The following is a 25163-nucleotide window of genomic DNA, read 5'->3' as shown; positions in this document are numbered from 1 at the left end:
ACCCTAATACTAATACCAGACAAAAATAATAGAAGAAAAAAAAACTACAGACCAACATCTCTCCTGAACAGAAACACAAAAATCCTCAACAAAATACTAGTAAATCAAATACAAAAAAAGTATAGAAAGGATTTTGACCAAGTGGGATTTATCCCAGGTATAAATCAACTAAAATTATCCATCGTATCAAAAGACTAAAAAAAGAAGAATCAAATGATCATGTCAATATATGCAGAAAAAGCATTTGACAAAATCCAGCACCCATTAATGATAAAAACTCAGTAAACTAGGAATAGGGAGAACTCTCAACTTGGCAAAGATTATCTACAAACAATCTACTGTTAACATCATACTCAAGAGTGAGAAACTGGAAGATCAGGTATAAGCTAAAGATGTCCCCTCTCACCATCTCTTTTCAATATCATACTAGAAGTTCTTGCTAATATAATAAAGCAAGGAAAGGAAACCAAAGGTATACAAATTGGAAAGTAAGACATAAAACTGTCTTTGTTTGTACATGACATGCACATATCGTCTATGTAGAAAATTAGAAAGAATAGACAAAAAAAAACCCTTGAACTAACAGGTGGTTAAAGCAAAGTTCCAGGACATGAAGTTAAATATACAAAAGTCAGTTGCTTTTCTAAATGTTAACAATGAACATTCAAAATTAAAAACACAATATCATTTATATTACATACATTTAGGCATAAGTCTAACAAAATATGTACAAGATCTGTATGAGGAAAATGACAAAAACTCTGATAACAAAATCAAAGAACTAAATAAATGGAGAGATATTCCATGTTCATGGACAGGAAGACTCAACATTGTCAAGATGCCAGTTTGGGGGACTTCCCTGGCGGTCCAGTGGTTGGCAATGCAGGGGACACAGGTTTGATCCTTGGTTGGGAGGATGCCACATACTGTGGGGCAACTAAGCCTGAGCATCACAACTACTGAAGTCCAAGCACCTAAAGCCTGTGCTCTGCAACAAGAGAAACCCATTGCAATGAGAAGTCAGCCTGCTGCAACTAGAGACCTTCTGCAACGATGACAGTAGCCCTCACTTGGGACAACTATAGAAAGATCACACATAGTAACAAAGACCCAGCACAGCCAAAAAAAAAGAAGTCAGTTCTTCCCAAGTTGATCTATAGTCAGTGCAATCCCAATCAATTCCCAGCAAGTTATTGTATGGATATCAACAAATTGATTCTAAAGTTTATAAGAAGAAGCAAAAGACCACAATATTGAAGGAGAAGGACAAAGTTGGGAGACTGATGCTACTTGACTTCCAGACTTACTATAAAGCTATAGAATCAAGACAGTGTGGTATTCATAAGAGACAAATGGAACAGACCAGAGGGCCGAGAAATAGAACTCCATAAATACAGTGAAATGATCTTTAACTGAGGAGTGACAACAATAAAATGGAGCTAAGAGTCTCTTCAACAAATAGTGTTAGATGTGGATATGTTAAGTGGCTTCAGTTCTGTCCAACTCTTTGTGACCCTATGGACTGTAGCTCACCAGGCTCCTCTGTCCATGGGATTCTCCAGGCCAGAACACTGGAGTGGATTGCCATACCCTCCTCCAGGGGATCCTTCCTGACCCAGGGATTGAACCTGCATCTCTTATGTCTCCTGCATTGGTAGGCAGGTTCTTTACCACTGGAGCCACCTGGGAAGCCCGTTAGAAGAGGACATCAACATGCAAAAAAATGGATCTAAACACAGACCTTACACCTTTCACAAAGATTAACAGAAGTTGGATCATGGACCTAAACGTAAAACACAAAATTGTAAAACTCCTAGAAGATAACATCAGAGAAAACTAAATGAATTTGATGTAACACCAAAGACACGACCCATGAAATACCTGATAAATAAGGCTTCATTAAAATTAAAAACTTCTCTTCTGCAAAAGACGGTATCAAGAATAATAGAAGACAAGCCACAGACTGGGAGAAAATATTTGTAAAAGACACATCTGACAAAGGAATGTTATCCAAAAAAGACAAAGAGCTCTTAAAATTCAACAATAAAACAAACAATAGGAGAGTTCCTTGCTGGTCTAGAGTTTGGACTCCAGGCTTTCACTGTCGTGACCTAGGTTTAATCCCTGGTTGGGGAAACTTAGATCCCACAGGCAAGGCGACACAACCAAAATTATAAGAATACAATTCAATTCAAAATATAATCTCTCAGTTTAAAAAAAAAAAAAGATTTAAAAAAAATGGGCCAAAGACTGACAGACAGCTCACCAAAAAAGATATACTGATAGCAAATGAAGATGTGAAAAGATGCTCCACATCACTTGTCATCAGGAAAATGCAAATTAAAACACCAATGAGATACCACTATATACCAAGTAGAGAGGCCAACATCTAGAACACTGACAACAATAAATGCTGGCAAGGATGTGGAGCAACAGGAACTCTCATTTGTTTTTGCTGGGAAAGCAAAGTGGTACAGCCACTTTGGAAGACAATTTGGCAGTTTCTTATAAACTAATCTTTTATTCTTATAAATTAATCTTATTCTTACCATACAATCCAGCCATTGTACTTCTTGGTATCTACCTAAAGGAGCTGAAAACTTATGTCCATACAAAAACTTGCACATGGATATCTATAGCACCTTTATTCATAACTGCCAAAACTTGGAAGCAACCAAGTTATCCTGCAGTAGATGAATAAATAAAAAACTATTGTACATTCAAACAATAGAATATTCTTTGATGCTAAAGAGAAATGAGCTATCAAACCATGAAAAGGCATACTTTCAAATGCATATTACTAAGTGAAAGAAGCCAATCTGAAAGGCTACATATGGTATGATTCAACTATACAGCATTCTGGAAAAGGCAAAACTACAGAGACAATAAAAAAATCAGTGGGGAGTGTGGGATGAACTAGTAGAGCAGAGGATGGGCAGTGAAAAATACTCTGAATAATGATGGATATATGTCATCATACATTTATCCAAATCACAGGCTGTATAATACCAAGAGTGAACCCTAAGGTAAACTACGGACTTTGAGCAATTATGACATGTCACTGCAGGTTCACCTTTGGTAAAAAATGTGCCACTCCAGTGAGTGACAATGATAAAGGGAAGGTTGTGCATGTGTGTGAGGGCAGGGGGCACATGGGAAATCTCTTTATTTCTCCCTCAATTTTTGTTGTAAACTTCAAACTACAATTAAAAAATAGTCTTTTTTTTTAAAGTAATGAACTATTAATATAGTTCTCATTCATCACAACATCATAGATGAATCTCAAAAATGTGGTAAGTGACGAGATTTCTCTGGTGATCCAGTGGCTGAGATTCTGTGCTCCCAATGCAGGGGGCCAAGGTTCGAACACTGGGCAGGGAACTAGATCCCACGTGCCGCAAATAAGTTTGAATGCCACAACTAAAGATCCTGAATACCACAACTGGGACCCAGTGCAGTCAAATAAATAATTTTTTTCTTAATAGGGTGAGACAAATGTCTAGAAAAGATAAGTATAATATAGTAACACAGAAGGAAAGTGTTCACCTGGGAATGGAGGGGAAGAAGCAGAGTGATTAAGAAGAAATACAGGGAATATTTTAGGGTAATGGTATGTGCTATACCTTGACTGTGTTAGCATTAACATGTGTGATTAATCTGTCAAAACTCATCAAAATGTAACTTAAAATAAGGGTACTTTATTATAAGTAAATCATATGTAAAATAAATTTGTTTAATTTAAAGAATAATTCTAAGTTTCAGCAATTAAGACTATGAAAATTTCCCAAATACTTTGTCCAATAAAATTATAAATCTTTCTAATATGGTATAATCACCAGGCACGTAATTTGTTTTTATGATGCATTTTGCCAGTGAATTAAATAGATGTGTATTCAGGGTGAAAAAGGCCAAATTAAAATAGAATTCTACAGAATAATCAATGAATTAATATTTAATTTACACAGTAAAGAGTGGACCTAAATCTAATCATATCACTAACTGTATTAAATACAAATACACTAAGAGCCTCTAAAAGGTACCTTGTCAGAATAAACTAAAAAAAAACCTAATTATATGTTGATAGGTTGAAGGTAAAATATGGAAAAATATATACTATGTAAAGAGTAAGCATATCTAACTGCAATACCGATGTCAATATCACATAAAATAGACATTAAGATTATGACCAAGGTAAAGACATTTTATAATGATAAAATGTCAATGTCAACAATGAAGACAATTTATCAAGAACACATAATAATAATAATTGTATATGTATCTAACAACACAGCTTCAAAATATAAGAACAAAAATTGACAGGATTAAAAGGAAAAAGAAAAATTTATAATCACATGGATTTTAACACTGCCCCCTCAGCAAATGATATAACTAAATATTTTAAGATAAAAAATATAGAAAAACTTTATTCTGTATAAATTATATCTAAAATTTCATTTTTTTAATTTAAAGAATAATTCTAAGTTTCAACAATTAAGACTATGAAAGTTTCAATTAACATAGACATAAAAATCCTTTTCAAATATCAGCAAGTCAAATTCAGCAATACATAAAAACAATAATATATCCTGTTCAACTTGGATGCATCCCGAGAATGGAGAAATGATTTAACATTTGAAAATAAATCAATGTAATTCACTATATTAACAGAATATGGGAGAAAAAATATTTGATGATTTTAATAAATACAGAAAACCATTTGACAAAATTATACATCCATTCATATTAAGAACTCTCAGAAAATCAGGTGTTTTTACAGAAACTGATAAGCTGCTTCATATATACACGTGTGTGGGTACACACACACACGTAAATGCAAACAACCTAAAATATCCTGTGGGCACACACATATACACACACACACACACGTAAATGCAAACAACCTAAAATATCCTGTGGGCACACACACACACACAAATGCAAACAACCTAAAATATCCAAAGTAATCTTGAACAAAAAGCAGAAGATTTTGCATTCTCTGACTTCATGACTTACTATAACTCTATAATAATCACAATGCTATGGTTTGGCATAAAGATAGGCAAATATATCAATGCAATGGATTGGTCCTGTACCCAGAATAAATCCACTATTTATGTAAATGACTCATGGTGCCATTTGGTTTTAGGTAAAGGTGTCAAGCAACTCAATGAAGAAAGGAACATTTCTCAACAAATTGTATCAAAACAACTGGATATTAACATGGAGAAATTAACATCAACCCCTACTCCTCACCATACACAAAAATTAATTTGAGATGGATCACAGACATAAATATTGAAGCTAAAATAATAAAAATCCCATGAGAAAACAGAGAAGAACATCTTTGCTACTTCGGAGTAGGCAAAGGTTTCTTAGGACAGAAAGTACAATAACTATAAATGAAAACTTAATAAATTAGATATCACTGAAGTTAAATTTTCTGTTCACCAAAAGATGCAATTTTAAAATGAATAGATAAGTCAGAGTAGAAGAAAAATTTCACAGAACATGTAACTGACAAAAGACCTATAATTCGGAATATGCAACAAGCTTGTACTACACAGTTACAAAAGGCTAAAACCTCAACCTCTGCCCTGCAAAAAGGTGGTGGTGGAGAAATATCTGACAGAACACTTCACAAAATCAGATAAATGAATGGCCAATAAGCACATGGAAAACAGACAAGAATACTGGAGTGGGTTGCCATGCCCTCCTCCAGGGGATCTTCCCAACCCAGGGATCGAACCCAGGTCTCCTGCACAGAAGGCAGATTCTTTACCACTGAGCCACCAGGGAACCCTAATGACTAAAAGGAAATGCAAATTAAGCCACAATGAAATACTTATTGCACAGTCATTTGAATGGCAAGGATATGAAGCAACCAGAATTCTCAAACATTGTAACAGAACACAAAATATCATATAAACTTTGAAATATGTCTGGCCTTTTCTTATAAAACTAAACATATACCTACTACCCTACAACCCAATAATTCTATTCCAAGGAATATACCAAAGAAAAATAAAATCATATGATCACAGAAACACTTGTACATGAATATTCATAGCAGTTTTATTCATAATTGTAAAAAATCTGGAAACTGCTACTTGCCATCAATAGGAGAAAGGATAAACTGGTATATTAACAAGAGGAATACTACTCAAGAATAAAAAAAGACAACATGAAAAATTCCAAAAGCACTATGCTAAATGAAAGAAGTCTTATACAAAAGAGTACAATGTTGTATGACTTCATTTATATGACATTCCAGAACATGCAAAATTAGTCTTTGAAGAAAATATTCATAACATGGTTACCTCTGGGAGCATAAGGACAGGGAATGACAGCATGAGGAATTACTTGGTTTAACGACAGTATTCTCTATATCTTGATGGGATCTGAATTACACAGGGATATACTGATTTTGTCAAAACTGACTGCATGGGGGCTTCCCTGGTGACTCAGTGGTAAAGAATCTGCCTGCCAATGCAGGAGGTATCGGTTCAAATCCCTGATCCAGGAAGATCCCACATGCCTCAGAGCAACTAAGCCCATGAGCTACAACTATTCAGCCTGGAGCCACAACTAGTGAGCCCACATGCCATAACACTGAATCCCACGTGCCCCAGGGCCTGTGGTCTGCACAAGAAAAGCCACCGCAATGAGAAGCCTGCGCACCAAAACTAGAGAGTAGCCCCCACTCTCCACAACTAGAGAAAAGCCTGTGCAGCAATGAAGATCCAGCACAGCCAAAAATAAAATAATAATAAAAAATTTTTTAACTCACTGAATGGTATACTTAATATTTATATATTTAACTGCATATATGATTTATTACCACAAAAAAAGGAAACAAATTATATAAAATCACACATTCATGAGTTTAGAGGAGAAATTATTAATGACTACATCTTACGCTAATATGCATAAACAAATAACATGGACTAATGAAGAGAGGAATGGACAGAGGGAAAGACGGCTAAAACAAATTTAACAGAATGTTAATTGCTGTTTTTAATCTAGGTGATGAGAGTTAATGTACAATACTTGCAGTATCTATGAATGAAAATTTTCATAATAAAATATTGGGGGGAAAATAAATCCAATAACCTAATTCCCCTGCCTAAAAATCCCTATTTACATTTAATATTTATCAATAGCCTTTACTCAGACCTGGTTCTAATTTATACCTTCCTGTTTCTGACACTGTTAACCACCTTCTCCCTTTGAAACCTTATACTACTTATTATGCTAAATGGTTTCCTTGTCTTTCTCTGATTATTCTTTTTGCCTTCTCTTCCTCTTTCTACTCCCAAACTGCAAAGTTCAGAACTGAGCCCTACTCTGTATTTTTTCCCACAGAAAATTCACTTCCATTATTTTAACTATTGCTTATATGCAACTCCAAATGAAGATACAGTATCTTTTCTGTATTCAAGTCTCCCATTTCTAATTGTCTACTAAATATTTCAATTTGCACATCCCAAAACATCCAAGGTATTACTTTATCCTCAAAATTGAGAACTGGTATTCTACTTCCCAATTACTGTCCATGGTGGCACAGTTACCCAGGGTCAAACAGTGAAGTTATTTTTGACTTCTCCCTCCATCCTAACCCTTAAAATAATCAGATACCAAGTCCTCCTAAATCCATTTTTCCCTATTCATTCAGCCACCATTAGTCTTATAATAGTTCTTAGAAACTCTATTCTAAGAGTTTACTGGTTCATGTACTAGCCTCTGTTTCTTCGCATATTTCTAAAATATCTTCAGTTATGTTACTCCTGTTTATATATAACTTCTATGATTTCCCAGATGGCTCAGTGATAAAGAATCTACCTGCCAATGCAGGAGCCACAGGAGCCGCGGGTTCAATCCCCGGGTTGAGAAGATCCCCTGGAGGAGGAAATGGTACCCCACTCCAGTATTCTTGCCTGGAGAATCCCATGGACAGAGAAGCATGACAGGCCACAGTCCATTGGGTTGCAAAGAGTCAGACACGACTGAGAGCAACTGAGCATGTACATGATTTCCCATATCTACATAATACTGTTACATACCGAGCAGAAAAAGTTAAACAAGATGTGTTACTTGCTGCAGTAGCAAATCTCCAAAAACGGAGTCTTCCCAATGAACCAGGCCTCCTCCTCACAGTCTCCTCCCACACTGAATCTGGGCTGGCCTTATCACTCACATTAACCAACAAAATGCCACGGGAGTAGCACTGTGCCAGTTCCAAGTCTATGCCTTAAGAAATTCTGGAAACATCCACTTCTGCACTCTTGGAAGTCCTGCTGCTGCTGCTAAATCACTTCAGTCATGTCCGACTCTGTGCAACCTCATAGATGTTAGCCCAACAGGCTCCCCTGTCCCTGGGATTTTCCAGGCAAGAACACAGGAGTGGGTTGCCATTTCCTTCTCCAATGCATGAAAGTGAAAGTGAAGTCGCTCAGTTGTGTTCGACTCTTAGCGATCCCATGGACTGCAGCCCACCAGGCTCCTTCGTCCATGGGATTTTCCAGGCAAGAGTACTGGAGTGGGTTGTGGAAGTCCTGAGCCACCAAGTAAGAAATCTGATCCCTTTGCAGGAAAGACCACCTGGAAAGGAAAGAGTCCTGAGACAGCATGCAGAGAGAGAGAGTGAAAAAATCCTAGACATCCCAGGGTCCCGCCTGAGCCCAGCTTTTCAGGTGGCCCTGCCAAGGCAGTAGAAATATGAATGAGGCCATCTTGGACATTCCAGCCCCAGGTGCCGTGAAACTGAAGCTACAAAAATGACTTCAAAGGGAACTAGAAAAACCATCCATCTGAGAATCAAACCAAAGAACTGAGCACTTTTTTTCAAAGAAAGTAATAGATAATTGAAACAGTTGCTCTCAAGAAGCTAACTATATACTGCAGGGAAACATTCCAGGAAACAAAAAGGACCATCAGAGGTCAATGTTATGACAGGAATGCACACACCATGCTAGATGAGTACAGAAGCGAGTGAAGTGAAGTCACTCGGTCGTGTCCAACTCTTTATGACCCCATGGATTGTAGCCCACCAGGCTCCTCCCTCCATGGCATTCTCCAGGCAAGAGTACTGGAGTGGGTTGCCATTTCCTTCTCCGGCGGATCTTCCCAACCCAGGGATTGAACCCGGGTCTCCCACATTCCAGGCAGACGCTTTAACCTCTGAGCCACCAGGGAAGCCCCTAAGTGCAGAAGAGAGTCATCTAAATTAAATGGGCACGGTGTGTGAAGGGGTGGGTAAGGGGGTGTAGCTGGGGAAGTTTTCCAGAGCAGCTGATACAGTCTCTGAGTTTTTAAGAGAGCTCGGATACTACATGCAGCAGCTGGGTATAAACCAGTATGGTGGTTTGCACTGTGTGCTCAGTCACTCAGTCGTGTCCTACTCTTGGCGACCCCACAGACTGTAGCCAGCCAGGCTCCTCTGTCTATGGCATTCTTCAGGCAAGAATACTGGAGTGGGTTCCCTTTTCCTTCTCCAATGGCGGTTTGAGGGAGTGCTAAAAAGTATAGCAGGTTTCCCTGGCGGCTCAGCAGTAAAGAATCCTCCTTCTAATGCAGGAGACACAGGTTCAACCCCTGGGTCAGGAACTCCCCTGGAGAAGGTGGGAAATGGCAACCCACTCCAGTATTCTTGTCTGGGAAATCCCACGGACAGAGGAACCTGGCAGGCTACAGTCCATGGGGTTGCAAAAGAGACAAGACTAAGCAACTAAGCTACCACCACCAAAAGATAAGCCAGGGACATAAACAGGAACTAGATAACTAAGAGCTTCTCACACTAAATACAGAGTTTAAACTGTACCCTAGGAACTATGAAGGATTTTACGCAGGGAAATGACATTTTCAGAGCCATATCTTAGAAAGATTTCTATGGAAGTTGTGTACTAGACAAACGAAAATCGAGGTAGAGAAAGTTCAGAAGCCCGCTTCAGACCTAGAAGAAGGGATAGAAACCTGAATTAAGAGTGGCAGAGTGAATGGAGAGGGATCCCTAACGTTCAGAATCTACAGGGCATGGTAAAGCACGTGTGGTGGAGAGGGGCTGGGAGAGAGGAATGTGGAATGACTCGTTTCTTCCGCTGAGGCCTTGGAAGAGGGTATGGTGCCACTTACAGAAAATTGGGAGAAACAAGAGGCAACACGATTCACACACAAGTAGAAAGTTTAGACTCAGATACAAGGACAGGAGGAAAGCATGGATGTGTCTGCTGACAGGAAACAGAAGGAAGTTTTACTCGGTGGCCCCAATTTTTTCAGTGAAATAAAAGGCAAGCTCACATGCTAAAACTAATGAAAGAAATGGTGGAGATGGAAAGTTTAGAAAGAGAAGTAATAGTTAGGGACAGCCCTCAGAGGAAGAGGGAGCCCTGAGGATCTAGCTGGGTGTTTTTGAAAGTCAAACTCATTCTGGCCTCAAGATGCACAGTTGGAGGATTTCCTCTAGCAGACTCAGCAGCCCAACTACAAGAACAGAGATGTCAGGTGGCTAACTTGGGCCAGGACTGGCGTACTATGGAAAAATGAGAGGAAAGGAACAAGTCTCAGCAGAATTGATGGCAATGGTAAAAAAGTAATTCCAGTAATGGACTTTGAGTCTCAGCTGGCTAGGGAAAGAAACGCTTCCAGAGAACTGGAGGACTGGTGGAAAATGTAATGAGGTCAACAAACAAGAAAGAGGATCTGATGTGGTCAGTGTACATTTACCGGGAATAGAAAGCTGGAAGGACTGAAGGCTGTGGTCAAAATATAGGGTGTTGCAACAGTCTGGCTCACTGCTTTGCACCTAAGAAATACTCACTGAACTTACTGACGGCCAGACAAGCTATTAGGACTTCAAAGCCTATTAATTAAACAAACCCACTCCAGTGTTCTTGCCTGGAGAATCCCAGGGAGGGGGAAGCCTGGTGGGGTCACACAGAGTCGGACACGACTGAAGTGACTTAGCAGCAGCAGCAGCATTTGGTGAGAAATTTCCAAAAGGAATCCTCATGCACGCTGTCAATTCAATATAGCATAAACTTTTATATCACATCCAAAATAATGCTTCCAACATTAACTCCCCTGATCTGCTATTTACTCATCACAAGCTCGTCAGGCAAGCTCAAAGCATTTTAAAAAAAAAAAAAGGATCTTGCTTGATACTGCAATTTTCCTGCTGCTTGTCCCCAGCTACCTCTGAATCAACTGATGTTGTCTTTCAAAGTGTAAGCTCACCATGTTCATTCAAGAAGAGCCCTATTTGCTGTTATTCTTGATGAGTCACTATTCAAGACAGGGTGCTTGAAGAGAAGTTTGGCCCTAGAAAAGAACTAGCTTGGCAGCCTCACCTTTCTAATATACCAGCAATAATCTTGAAGCTGGGAACTAGAAAGTGTCCCCTCAGAAGCAAGACAACATCACTGTAAAGCAGCCAGGTGTCAAGGAGAAAAGAAATCAAATTGATGACTAAACTGAATATTCGGTCCTTTACTTTTTTGTCAGTTCATGGTGTCTTCCTTAAAAAAATATATTTATAAAACAGTGACTACCTTCAAAGAGTACAGAGCACTTACCAGATTTCTATTAAGTAAATTCATCTTTAAATAATATCAATCAGAAACTATCTTAATTTCCCATCCAGTAATTCAAATTCTTCAGTCTCTCACTACCAGGGAAAAATCTCAAACCCCTTAACAAAGTATATAAGCCTTTGTGGTCTCACTTCTGACTTCTCCACTAGCCTCATTCCTGTCTACTTAATCTCAGTTGTTACTCTCTCCTCTGGAGGTCCCCTGCCTGCAATGCCCTTCTCCTTACTTACTACCTGACTAATTCCTCCCTATATCTACCCTGCAACTTTTTCTTTGAAAATTTCAAACCAACATAAAAGTTAATAGAAGAGTACAATAAACATATGTCCTAAAAACAAATAAATATATGCCCTTCATCTGGATCCACCAGCTGTTACACTTTTTGCCACATTAACTTTACCCCTCTCTCTGAACTATCTGAACGTTATAGACATCATGACACTTAACCCCTAAAACTTCAGCAAGTATCTCTGAAGAACAGGATCCTTCTATGTAATCACATACCATAATCACCCAAAACATTTACCACTGATACACTATTACCTAATATGTAGTCCAAACTCAAATTTCCCCAGGTATTCTGAAATGTTCTTTCATAGTTACCATCTCTCATACTTGAAAAATGATTTGGCAAATGAACCTGCTACTTTCCATTTAGCTCTCTGACACATTAGCAAGGCAAGATTTTCTTGATAAATAAAAACGCATTTCAGTAGAGTTTAAGTAAAATCACAGTATTCACAGCTATTTTGATTTCCAAACAGGTCCCAAGGAGAAACTTGGAAATTTGAAACTATGACCAAATTTTATGCCACCTTAGTCCTAAGGCAGTACCCTGAAAAGGACACAGATTCATTAAATAGCTTTCCAAACAGCTTACAAGGCTACTTTTGAAATTTGCTTTTGGTGTTAAACATAATCAAAGTAGTCTCATCATCTAAACTGTAAAATATTAGATAACGCAAGTGAAACAGGTGCTAGATATACACCCAAATCTTGACCAAGCAATTCACTACTATCATTTCAATGTATTAATGAATTCCTGAGACACTTTTTGTTAAATTTAACACAGGCTGCTGAAAAAGCTAAAACTACTAGAGGACATTAATTTGTGCACTTGTTTTTCAAATAAAAATTAAGACTGAAAGAAAAGGAACTAGAAACACAAACAAAATTAGCCTCTTATATACAAACACACACATTCACAGAGCGATTTTATTCTTAACAGCATCATTTACCTTCTGCCCTTCTCACAAAGCTTCTCAATTTCAGCTTTTAGATCCTGCTCCTTCTGCAGAAACTCCTTCTTTTCTTTCTCTATTTTCTTCTTCGTTTCTTCTCGCTTTATTGTTACGTCTTGGATAGCCTTTAATATCTCCTGAGTCACACACGATTATAGCCACACACAAAGAAGGAAATTAATTAGTTCTTTGGGTCTGAAGGTTACTTTCAACTATCACAAATTAACACTGACTTTAGTGAAGTTAAAGTGAACTGAAGGAATCTAGTTCATGAGTAGTCCCAAAAGCCAGTACTTAGATATAAGGGAGTAAGTAATAATGCAGATATCAATTCAACAGGAGAAAGAATTTCTAACAATCACAACTGTTCAAAAATGGAATTTACTGCCTTGTGAAGCAATAATCTCCCCATTACTGGTGCTCAAATAAAGGCTGAATGAACACCTGTCAAGACTGCTGAGAAAGGCATTCTTGCGCAGGGTGGGAGTTTATTACTTCCAACAAATATGGTCTTGCTTTGTTATGGTTCTACTTTATTATGTGTAGAGATTATCTGCTCTTTTTAAATTATCTGACTATATGTATAATAGGTCAATTAAAAAGTGATAAATTTAAGTCATCTCTTATTCAGTTGCTCACCTGTGTCTGGCTCTTTGAGACCCCATGGACTGCAGCACGCCAGGCTTCCCTGTCCTTCGCCATCTCCCAGAGCCTGCTCAAACTCATGTCTATTGAGTCAGTGATGCCCTCCAACCATCTTGTCATCTGTCATCCCTTTCTCCTCCTGCCTTCAATCTTTCCCAGCATCAAGGTCTTTTCTAGTGAATCAGCTGTTTGTATCAGGTGGCCAAACTCATCCCTAATTCACACCAATTCCACCCATAAAGTAATCAATGTGTCAAAGTGTTTTGTACTATGCTTTCACAACTTGATCCATCCTCACACCAACACATGTACTTACATACATATTTCTTTGCTTTTCTGTTTTTTATAATAAGGCAATTTTATGTACATTATTCTGCATCTTGCTTTGTTCATCTGACATGAACATACTTACTGCAAATGTAGACCAAACTAAAAAACAGCTGCATAACATGACACGACACATGTATTTAGCCAATTTAGCCACTTTTTGTTAAAAGCGTCCATCAGGTTTATTCCAGTTTTCTTGTACTACAAACAGTACTACGATAAACGTTCTATGTCTATATGTTCAAATAAAAACCTTTTATTTCTGTTGAGTAGACTTCTAATAATGAGGAGTCTAGGTCAAGGTATATATACATTTTAAAATTTAACGGACAATTTCAGTATATTTTCTTAAAAAAAAAAATCGTTAACAATTCACACTCCTACCAATGTCTAAAAACAGTTCATTTTTTCTTATCGTTGACAGCTTATTTTGTTTTGCCCAATCTCATGGGAAAGAGGGAGGAAGGGTATCTAGTAATTTTAATGAGCATTTTACCACCTCCTATTCTTTTACTATTTTCATTGTCTGTCTCCTCCAAATAGAATAAACATCCAATGAAGGCAAAGACTATGTTTTGTTTACCACTAAATCTTCAGCATCTAGATTGGGAACTCAAAAAATATTTGTTGTATGAATGAATCAACACTAGTAAGGCTGAGTTTATTTTCATATATTTAATCCCCATTTGCTTTTCCTCTTCTGTGAATTACTATTTATAATTGTAGGCAAAATAATAGCCCCTGCCTCACAAAAATGTCCATGTTCTACCTCTTGGAACCTTTGTTATCTTCCTTAACAAAAAGATAGAGACAGAATCCTGGATTACCTGGGTGGGTCCAATCTAATCACAAATGGGTCTTTAGAAGTAGAGAAACTTTCCCAGGCATGAGCAGAGGAAGATGTGGTTAGGGAAGAATGGTTACAGAAATGCAACATTGTTGACTTTGAAGAGAGAGAAAGGGTCACCGGTCAAGGAATGCAAGCAGCCTCTAGAAGCCAGGAAGGCAAGGAAATGTCTTCACCCCTGGAGTCCCAAGAAAGGAAGGCCGCCATCCCAATACCTTGATTTTAGCCCAGTGACACACATGTTGGGCTTCTGACCTACAGAACTGATATAATGTGTTGTTTTAAGCTCTAAATTCATGACAATCTGCTACAGTAGCAACAGGAAACTATTACAAATAGAAAAGTAATACAATAACCTTTCCTGGAGTTTCTTTAGACTATTTGACTTTTACTGTGAATTTGTAGGAATCTCAGTGTCTTGGATCTTAAACCCTTTGTCAGATCCGCTAGAAATATTTTCTCTCAGTCTAATATTGATCTTTTGACTGTTTTCTGTATCATCTGCCATATCAAAAATTTTAATTATATATAATTAATTTTTAAAAATCCTCTGGGTTTTCTGCCTGGATTAAGAGGACCTCTTGCAACTCAAGGTACATACATATTCTCCTAAATTTTCTTCTAACTTAAAATTTTTTTCCAGTTTTCTATGTATATTTTTAATCCACTTAGAATTGTATTTTTAAATACAGTATGAGACAGGAATCTAATCAAATTACTTTCCAGGTAGGCAATCAATTACATCAACAAAATATATTAAATAAATATATTCTGAACTAAAATAGGAGTGAGAATTTGGACAAGATGCCCTCAAAGTTCTTGTTTATACTTAAAATTCTATGATAACCATTAAAAAGTTACTTGCAGATTGCCTTTGGGGAAGGTGATTTGTGATGTTGTCTATAGCTCACATGTGCAATGAAATCTGTTTACTCCATCTTTTGTTCCTAGCAATTGTTTTAATTTTTAATTCAAATAAATTGTTATCCTTTAGTCAAAGGACATGGGAATATGTTTTAGGTCATTTTAACCTAGCCTCCATTCTAAAGGAGATCAATCCTGGGTGTTCATTGGAAGGACTGATGCTAAAGCTGAAACTCCAAAACTTTGGCCACCTCATGCGAAGAGTTGACTCACTGGAAAAGACTCTGATGCTGGGAAGGATTGGGGGCAGGAGGAGACGGGGACGACAGAGAATGAGACGGCTGGATGGCATCACCGACTCGATGGACATGAGTTTGAGTGAACTCCGGGAGTTGGTGATGGACAGGGAGGCCTGGCGTGCTGTGATTCATGGGGTCGCAAAGAGTCGGACGCGACTGAGCGACTGAACTGAACTGAACCTAGCCTCGCTAGGGCTTCTCTGGTGGCTCAGATGGCAAAGAATCCACCTGCAGTGCAAGAGACCTGGGTTCGTTCCCTGGGTTGGGAAGACCCCCTGGAGAAGGAAAGGAATGGCAACCTACTCTAGCATTCTTCCCCAGAGAATTCCAAGAACAGAGGAGCCTGGAGGGGACAGTACATGGGGTAGCAGAGTCAGACAAGGCTGAAGGACTTAACACACAAACACACACACACACACACACTGCTTTTTTATTTCTATCAATTTGAAAACAAAGTTAAAGTCTACTTAGGGACTACAGCTTTACTTGTTGCCAATTTTAATATAAGCAGGATACCTGGTGATTCTTCATTTCTTCTTCTCTCCTTTGCTGAAGTTGCTTTAATTGCACTTGGAGCTGATTCTCCACTTGCCTCTGCTTGTCCAAGACCTCCTGGTAACGCTCCTTCAACAGGGTTCTCTCTGTCATCATTTTATCCTATGGGCAACAACAGAAAAGGAGTTGAATTCTTCAATTTAACTCTAAGAAACACTCACCGTAGGCTTGTCCAAGGCATCAAGCAGAGCTCCTAGGCTGCAGGGTCCAATACTGGAGCTACTAGCCATGCTGTCTGTTATGTAAATTTAAAGTAATTAGAATAAGAAAATGTAAACATTTGGCTCTTCAGTCACCTTGCCACAGCCCTAGCGCTCAGTAGCTTTGCGTGAGTAGTGGCTGCTATGCTGGACAGCACACACAGAGAACACTTCCACAGTGAAAGGAAATTCTGCCGTAGGACACTGCCCTAAGATGGGGTGGCAACCATGGTCTATGGGCAAATCCAGCCATTGTCTGACTTTAGAAGTAAACGTCTTTTAGGAACAGAGCCACACCCAACTACTGGCTGCTTTCACACCACAACAGCAGAGGGGAACAGTTAGAAAAGAGCCCAGCTGGCCTGGAAAGCCTAAGATCTCTACTAACTGATTCTTATTTGAACTATTTCTCTGCTCTATGGAATAAGAGAAATAAGGTATTAAAGAGTCTGATGCTAGGAGGGATTGGGGGTGGGAGGAGAAGGGGACGACAGAGAATGAGATGGCTGGATGGCATCACCGACTCGATAGACATGAGTTTGAGTGAACTCCGGGAGTTGGTGATGGACAGGGAGACCTGGCGTGCTGTGATTCATGGGGTTGCAAAGAGTCGGACACGACTGAGCGACTGAACTGAACTGAACTGAAGAAGAAGAATGAGCAAAAACAAAGAACAGATCATTTACTCAAAATGCATCCAGAAACTGGATTCCTTACTGGTCATTAGCACTAAAAACTGACAAACCCACCAGTGCTCTGGGGGACTTGAGATTCAGACTGGGCAAACTGGCAAGTTCTCACATAAAGTAGGAGCAGGATTAAAGCTCTTAAGGGCCACAGTTCAGCTCTGCCTCCCCGACACTAGTAAATCAAGAAAAGTAATGGTTAGCTTTCAAAGGATCACTAAAAACTTAGAGGGTCAATTTAAAACACATGTGGTACAAGGTAGCCCACGTAAAACTTAAAACAGAGCATTAAACTGAATTCATTCACTAGACGATGACTATTTTCAAAGAAAAGAAAGGTTTTAGAAGTGAATGGGGGGAACCTATTACCCTATGACAAAAAAACAACAACAACAACAGAAGCTCTCAGGATGGGACTTTAGCTTTGGGATAAGCTAGTCCTTAGTCCAGGTACTGAAATGTGACTAAGGCTCCCTGAACAGATGACGCCTTAGCATCATAACTTTAAAGGTTTTTCGAACCTGAGGTCTATGGATAGGTGTGTACAAAATTTTTTGAGAGGAGAATTCAAAGTTTTCAAAAGATTCTGAAAGATCTTAACCCAAGAAAAGATTTTTTTAAAAAATGTTAAGAACCAACTGATGAAACTAGTAAATAAGAGCATTCTTTTCTTTTCTTCTCTCTTTACTTTCTTATGGAAACTTTTTTGTCCATAATGCATCTTTATGTATGACACAGGATGGGGAAAAAAAACTCAAGTCTTCACAGAAAGAAGTTTCAAGGATACACTATTAGTACATGCAAATTGATGACTTAGAGGTGTACAGGAAATTACTTGATCCAATTCTTCTCCAAGCCAAAGGGTTACACACTACTACTTTGTTTCATTGAGGGCTAATTGGTTCTGAGAGCCCAGAGGCCCAATTTGAAATGCAGGCAGTGAGTAATTACTGTAAGTGCATGAAAAGGGTAGCAAATAAAACAAGAGCAAAGTTCCTTGCATTGCCATCCAGCTTAATACCTGACTAGTTCCACTGCTTTTTTTAAAGCATGTGGCCCACATCACCACCTATAAAAACACAGCCAAAGAGACCACAACCCTGGGCCTCTTTCAGTCCAATGGCTTGCCAGACTCTACCCGTTTCAGACTGATGCTAAAGCTTATCTGCGACTTCTTAAAAGTTGGCCTCTTCAATTGCTATATAGTCATCCCAACTCCACCTTACAACTGTGGGGACCAAATAAATACTACATGTAAAGTGCCTAGCGTAAGTGCTCAAAAAAGACAACTTCTCCTCCCCTTGGAGGTTCTCGTCTAGCCTTATTCTCAGCTTGCACATGGCCATCAGGTCTCTCTCTCTGGTATCTTTTTATTTGCCTGTTATAAATAACTCGTGAGTTGCTACTCTCTATTTAAAAGTTTTTATTGACCTCATGTGGTTACCATACTCTAATAAATGACTTCTTTCCATCTGCCCCTCAATTTCTTTGACTTGTGCCAAATATCTACTTTATTTCCTCGTATACACTCTTTCCTCAATAATACCTACTGTTCTAGAAAATTCAAAAACAAACAAACAACAAAATATTAACTGGTTTTCCTATTTCCACTCAACTAACATATCTTATCCTAAAGACCTTTTCCTGAACCAAGGGTGCCTTTCTGCGTGTTATCCTTCCTCTTAAAAATAGACGCTCAGATATTCACACACATACAAGGTAGAAGTTTTTGCCACAAAATGCCAGGGACAGATCAATAGGACCACATTAACAAAAATAAATGTGAAGCTCTCTAAGTTTTAAAAACCAATTACCTAGGAATGAAATAGGAAGACACAACTAAATAATACATGAGAAAAAGACATGATGAAGTTTGAGTGAAAGTTCAACAGTGTGACGAGATGGCAAAAACAAGCTGCTGTCAGCTTAAGAAATGGTGTCTAGAATGAGAGAGAGAATCAGGGTCCCACTGTATGGTGAAGTAATTATACTGTCTGTACATTACTATGTTTAGCTCTTACGATCCCATTTTAAAAGAAACATTGAGAAGATGGAACCCGTCGAGGTGGAAAAGAAGTCAAGATGATGAAAAGCTGAAAAATATATGAAGAAAAGAAGAATATTAAAAACATCTGGGGACATTTCACCTGGAAAGGTTCAGACCTGAGAGGTAAGAGGAAAAGGCATTAAAAAAAAAAAAACTTTGACTATACTGGGGGCTAACAAGTAAAACGTTTTAGATTTACTCTATGTAGCTCAGGAGAGAACTATTTCAAGAAGCCTTAGTGCTTCTGTTCTCATCCCATAATAAGATCTAACTGTGAAATCTATTTTCTAAATGTGGTATGTTGCTTTGTGAGTAGTAAGCATCCCATCTCTGGAAGTAATCAAGCAGAAGTTAGCTGATCATCTGTCAGGGATTTTATAAAGGAGATTCCTGCACCTTTTCCAACTGGGATGATGTGACTAGATCATCCTCATTAACAGTTTCATATACCAACAATGACAGTTTAACTACTCACCAGATTCTTTTCAATATCTTGATCTGTGTTTACCTCTGAATCAGCTGTCTTAAAGTCAGTCTACAAAGGAAGAAACAATTATATTCAGAACTGTTCAGAGACATTTTAAAAGGCAGAATTATATAGTCCTTTCACTGAGAAATCTATCCCAAGTAACTGAGAAATTAACTTTTTGTTCTTTCCCCTTATTAGCTTCACAGCAAGAGAACTGAAGTTCTGGCCAATGCCCTCTGACATCCATGCTGCATTAAGCACTTATCCCACAAAATAACCTGAACGAGACCCAACAACTGATGGGGAGACAACCCCAAGGCTGAAACAAGAATTCTGGCCCCCGACAACTTATTGTGCCCATTCTTCTTTCTACGATAAAGCATATCAGTCACTAGAAGGCAGGAGACACTGTACTTCTTAAGATGTAGGTCAGAGAATTAACAAGGATTCCTCCTACAAGTGCGAAGATGGGAAATATGAATGCTAATGACCTACGCTCATCAATTACTCAGTGCAAGTGACTGTATGTAGGTCATGAAGTTCCTAGTCGCCATGATTAGATACTGGCTGTTACTTATGGAACATCAGTACACCAAAATGAAGTTATCACAGAGCACCGTATGAGAGTAGTATGAGAGTTGTGAGTAAAAAAAAAAAAAAGAGAGAGAGACAGAGTAGTTCTCCACCAACTAGGAAGAAGTATCTCCTGCCCTCCAAAAAAAAAAAAAAATTAAATTAAAAGCCCGAATTCCATGTTAGTAGTAGAAACTTGATACTTGACCTGGACAGCAATGTTCTGAGAAAGCTTCAGGGAAGAGCTATCCTGATCATCATCCTGATCCACTCTGACTCCTTCAACCCCATTTGCTGGAGGCACCACAGGTGGGAACTCCAAGCCTGGGTCCCTGCTCCCTTCCTTTAGGATGGAGGCTTGTAGGGCCTTCTCTTCAGGACAATTCCCGGAGGCAAGCTGCTTTGTATGGCACCCTGCCTTAAGAGACCGAGTGGCGGGGTGGAGGCTCTCCTGGAGGCATGTGTCCCCCTCCTCTCCTGCTGTGCTGGCCACGTCCTTCAGATCAGACTGGGACCCACCGCCAGACAGACCAAGGGCCGTGGCTATCAAGTTTTCTCCTAAAACCGCCCGTTGCGCTGCTGAAGTGTCACCTGCTGATGAGCCAGGATTCTGCTCTGGGTGTTCCAAATGGGCATTTCTGTTATTCTCCTTGGTTATCGTTTGGTTACTTACACTCGACAGAGGTGAGTTCTTATGCTTCTGTGCAGGGTCTTTGGGGCTATGAAAACAGAAGATAAAAAGTTTCTCTCTTCATCCAATCTTAAAGAGGTTGAAACATATACTTTTAATACAACCACTAGAAGAACAAGACTGGCCTATACAAGCCCCTCCAAATTATCAGGATGAAAAGGAACTTTATCACACACACACACAGAGTATAGCACGGTGGTGAAGAATCTGGGTTCTGGAGACAGTCCACAATAAATAATCACACATGAATGACTCTGGGGACCCAGAAATTGGGTGTGTCAAATTTAATAATTTGGGGGAGTGCAGATGAAACAGCCTACCGTTAAGACTATTTCATTTAGGTACATGTACTACTTTTATTACACATAATATTTTTAATAAATATTAATTTGGAAACTGTTTTTATTCCACTCTCGTTTCACAAAAATAATTCACACTCAAGACAGATCTTTGACCAGAACCACTTTTCAGGTTCTTCAACAGCTTTCTAGAGCATAGCATCACTACTTCATGTTGCCTGAAGTACAGACAATTTTGAATCCAAAATTGAAGCTGCCAGTAGAAATTTTATCTTAGATGTCACATGTATAACACTGGAAAAACTGTTTTATCATTTGCCACAACCATTAACATACTGCTTTTAAGAGAGATCTTCAAAATCTATTTATAAGGACATCCAACATTTTCAGCTCTAAGTTTTTCACCCAGTAATGACTATATATGCATTAAATTCCTTTGCCATTAAAAAAGCTAAAACTGATTCTGTCTGCCAATACCCTTAAGGACTCCAAACCAGCACTGACTGAGGCTTTAGGTAATTATGCCTTTCTTTCCTCAAGTACCTACTTTTCTAGAAAATTCAAAAACAAACAACAACAACAAAATAGTACCTACTTTTCAAAATAAAACAACAGAGAGCATCTTGTGACATGAAAATCTTTATAAATGGTCTTTGCTGACTCCTTGCTGGGATCAAGTGGGGTACAGGGACACAAATTATAAATCTGGACAGAAACAGTACCTAGGTGTGAATCCTTACTGTTATTTACTAGTGGTTTAACTCTGGGCAAGTTATTTAACTCCATTTGTAAAACAGAAATAATATTACCTACCTAATAGGATTATTAGGTGAGATAAAGCATCTGAAGTATTTAGTTCTAGCATACAGTAAACACTCAATAAACCTTGGCTGCTATTATTACTAGTAGCATGTGCCTATTTTTGTTGTTGTTGTTGTTGTTGCAGCAGCATGCAGCATGTGGGACCAGGGATTGAAACCATGCCCCCTGCATTGGAAGGGCAGAGTCTTATTGACCACTGGACCACCAGGAAAGTGCACTATTTATAAAATGAAGATGCGAATTTATGGTGAGGTTTTACTTAACTCCTGTCCCCATTACTCACTAACAAACCTCTCTTCTTCATTTAAATAGATATTTATTAAGTATACTGGAGTCGGACAAGCCTGAGTTGAAATCCTGACTCCAACATAGCATGGTGACCTTGGGCAAGTTGCTAACCTCTCTCTGTCTTAGTTTTCTCACCTGTCAATGGGAATAATGGTATTAGCACCTACCTCCTGGGATTGTTGGGAGAATTAACTGTATCAACATGTACTGAGCTGCTAGGACACTGTTATCTATTGCATTAGGTCCTATGTACTCTACAAAAGTGTTGAGGTAGCCAACCTAGTGCAACATTATACATAACAATGGTTTAATCACTATAAAATGCAAGGCTGGGTAATCATAATTCCAGTCTTCAAGAGTTTAGATGGAAGGCAAACTGCACACATGAAACAGTAAGTCATACTAACAAAGCTATCTATTTATCTATAGACACAGATGTAGATCCATGTACATGTACATATACAAGCATACATATATACAAGTGTGCGTGTATATATATACACACAGGTACAATATATAAACATATAGTTAAATAGATAGTCCATATAGGAGAAGTTGGGAAATATTTACATTTTCAAATAAGTTTGACCAGCTGTATTCTAATCTATTTACTCAACAAACAATTAGCATGCCTGCTGAGTGTCAGATACTGTGCGGGATACCAAATATACAAATATAGATCAGACAGTCCCCACTTTTAAAAAAGCTTCATCAAGGGCAATGCCACTAGAGCCAAAAAGGGGAAAGACCAACTATGCTTCTGTAAGAAGCCCATCTCCAAAGCCCCTCACCTGAACAAAATCTACCCAGTCAGGAGTCCACACGTTACCTTAGACCATCTGGGGGACCTTCGTCTGGTTTGGAAGCACAGACACTAGAAGAGGATTCCGGAGGATTGGGAGCAGTGGCCACCACGTCAGCTACCTCAGATGCTGCCATCGTGCTCTGCACATTCAGAAACAAATTACAGCTACAAGTTCCAAGGTCTCAAAACAAATGTATCTTTCCCCATCAGAATGTCCATACGGCAGAATCATATCAGGAAAGAAACACAAAGAAAAAGCTGGGCTCCAGGAAAAAATACTTGAGTATTCCTCAGTAGGATATAAAAAGAGCCATGACATGCAATAGGTCCCAAGGCACATCAATCCTCAAACATAATTATATACATCATTACATATATTGCACACATATATATGTGAAAAAGCCTGTGCAAAGCTTTTTCAGTTTAGGAGAAATGCAGTCTCACAGACTGTGAGAATCCTCCAAATGATCCACATACCTACCTTGCCTAATATCATTTACAAAAGATGTGATTTGGGGCCTAAAATCAATGGTATCTTATGTTTTAAAATCATTTTATGCCTGTCACATTAAAAGCATTCTCCATTAATATAAGTAAAGTTTTCTGGAAGTATTCTTGTGGGAGAGAAAAAATAGTATTTAATTGGGCAATCCAAGTATCTTTTCCTCTGTGTTCCCCACAGATGGGGAAAGTTTGACAACGACTGACTACGGAAAGCACACTCTTCAGAGCTGCGGGGGGTGCAAAAGGGTATGAGAATCTCAGTTACTCCATCACGAAAACGAGAAGCTGAAAAACAGTAATCCAAGTAAGGGAAGTGGGGCAGGGGCCTTTTTTAGATCAAAAGGTCATCCTTTATGTTGCAGGACAAATTCATGGCGTTCTATGAAGGTGAACGGACAAAAAAGAATATGGGAGGAGGGAGGTGTAACATAAGGTTAGCTTAAATTCTCGGTTTTATTTTAATAGCATCCCAGGTACATCCCTGACCCGCGAAGAAAGCATAGGGCAGGCATGGAGGCCGGCCTGTGTCAACACTTAAGTCCCAGGCTATCGTCCCCCTGTGCCTCAGTTTTCCCCATCATACAAGGTTCCCAGGAGAAAAACGGGCCCCAGATCGCCATTACTGTTCGCACAGGTGCAAAACGTCCTGCCCCATCGGAGCCGGGCCGGGAGTTCCCGGCGCCCGGTCAACAAAACCACAGGTCACGGGTCCTACGTGCAACTCGGTGGCTGAGAGCCGCAGAGGGGAGGGGGACGGGGACATCTGGCAGGAGGCTGCGGCCGGGGCGGGGGGCGCTAGGTCGAAGAGGCCAAGGGGAGCCTCGCACGGCAACCCGGCGGCGACCAGACGGCAACGCCGAGAGCGACGGGTCATCGGGGGAGACCCGGGGACGGTCGCCAGAGGGACAATGGGGGGAAGCGACGCCGAGTGGTCCCGGCCACCCTCCACAGCGGGGCTGGCCCCGCCGGCCGCCCCCTCCGGCCAGAGCCCCCTTCGCACCTTGCCCTCAGCCCCGCGGTCAGGCTGCCAAGCCCCCGTCCCACTTCAAGGCCGGGACCCCACGCCCGTCCCCGCAACTCCCTCCACGCCCCGCCGCAGCCTCGCCCCCCGCCCCTCGCGCCGCAGCCCCTCGCCCGCGCGCCCGCCCCGCACACACCCCCCGCGCCGCGCCCCCGGGAGCGAACGGGGGAGGGACGGGACGCACCTGAGCGGGCGGCGCGGGGGGAGGGGGCAGCCGAGCCTGGGGGGAGGGGGCGAGCGCCGGCCCGCGCGCGCGACACCCCCCACTTCCGGCGGCACGGGCGGCGGGGGGCCAGGCTCGGCCCGGAGAGGAGAGGCGGCGGTGGCGCCCGCGCCGCCCCCGATGGCGCCCTCTGGCGGCCGGAGCCGGCGCGGTCGGGGCCGAGAGTGGGGGG

At 40.0% G+C, this 25163-nt stretch overlaps 1 protein-coding gene across 2 annotated transcripts in view; it reads right to left on the bottom strand.

The window, feature by feature from the left end:
* RNF214 (ring finger protein 214) overlaps window positions 1-25085 on the bottom strand; it is a 51514-nt gene extending 26429 nt beyond the window's left edge. The window contains exons 1-6 of one of the 2 annotated variants that reach the window (XM_055423082.2): window positions 24953-25085; window positions 23268-23383; window positions 20547-21057; window positions 19772-19831; window positions 16325-16465; window positions 12824-12963 (exon numbers count right to left, since the gene is read on the bottom strand). In XM_055423082.2, coding sequence (XP_055279057.2) covers window positions 12824-12963; window positions 16325-16465; window positions 19772-19831; window positions 20547-21057; window positions 23268-23377 — 962 coding nt within the window. In that variant the 5' untranslated portion in view covers window positions 23378-23383; window positions 24953-25085. Of the gene's footprint in view, window positions 1-12823; window positions 12964-16324; window positions 16466-19771; window positions 19832-20546; window positions 21058-23267; window positions 24639-24952 lie in introns of those variants that run through there. The other variant, XM_055423083.2, reaches the window with a different exon arrangement.
* Window positions 25086-25163: the final 78 nt, after the last annotated feature.

The sequence above is a fragment of the Moschus berezovskii genome, chromosome 14, assembly GCF_049115385.1.
Source record: "Moschus berezovskii isolate FMDL1 chromosome 14, NW_MosBer_1.0, whole genome shotgun sequence".
NCBI lineage: Eukaryota > Metazoa > Chordata > Mammalia > Artiodactyla > Moschidae > Moschus > Moschus berezovskii.
Note: the sequence above shows the minus strand (reverse complement) of the source record. Positions and strands in the feature narration are given on the sequence as shown.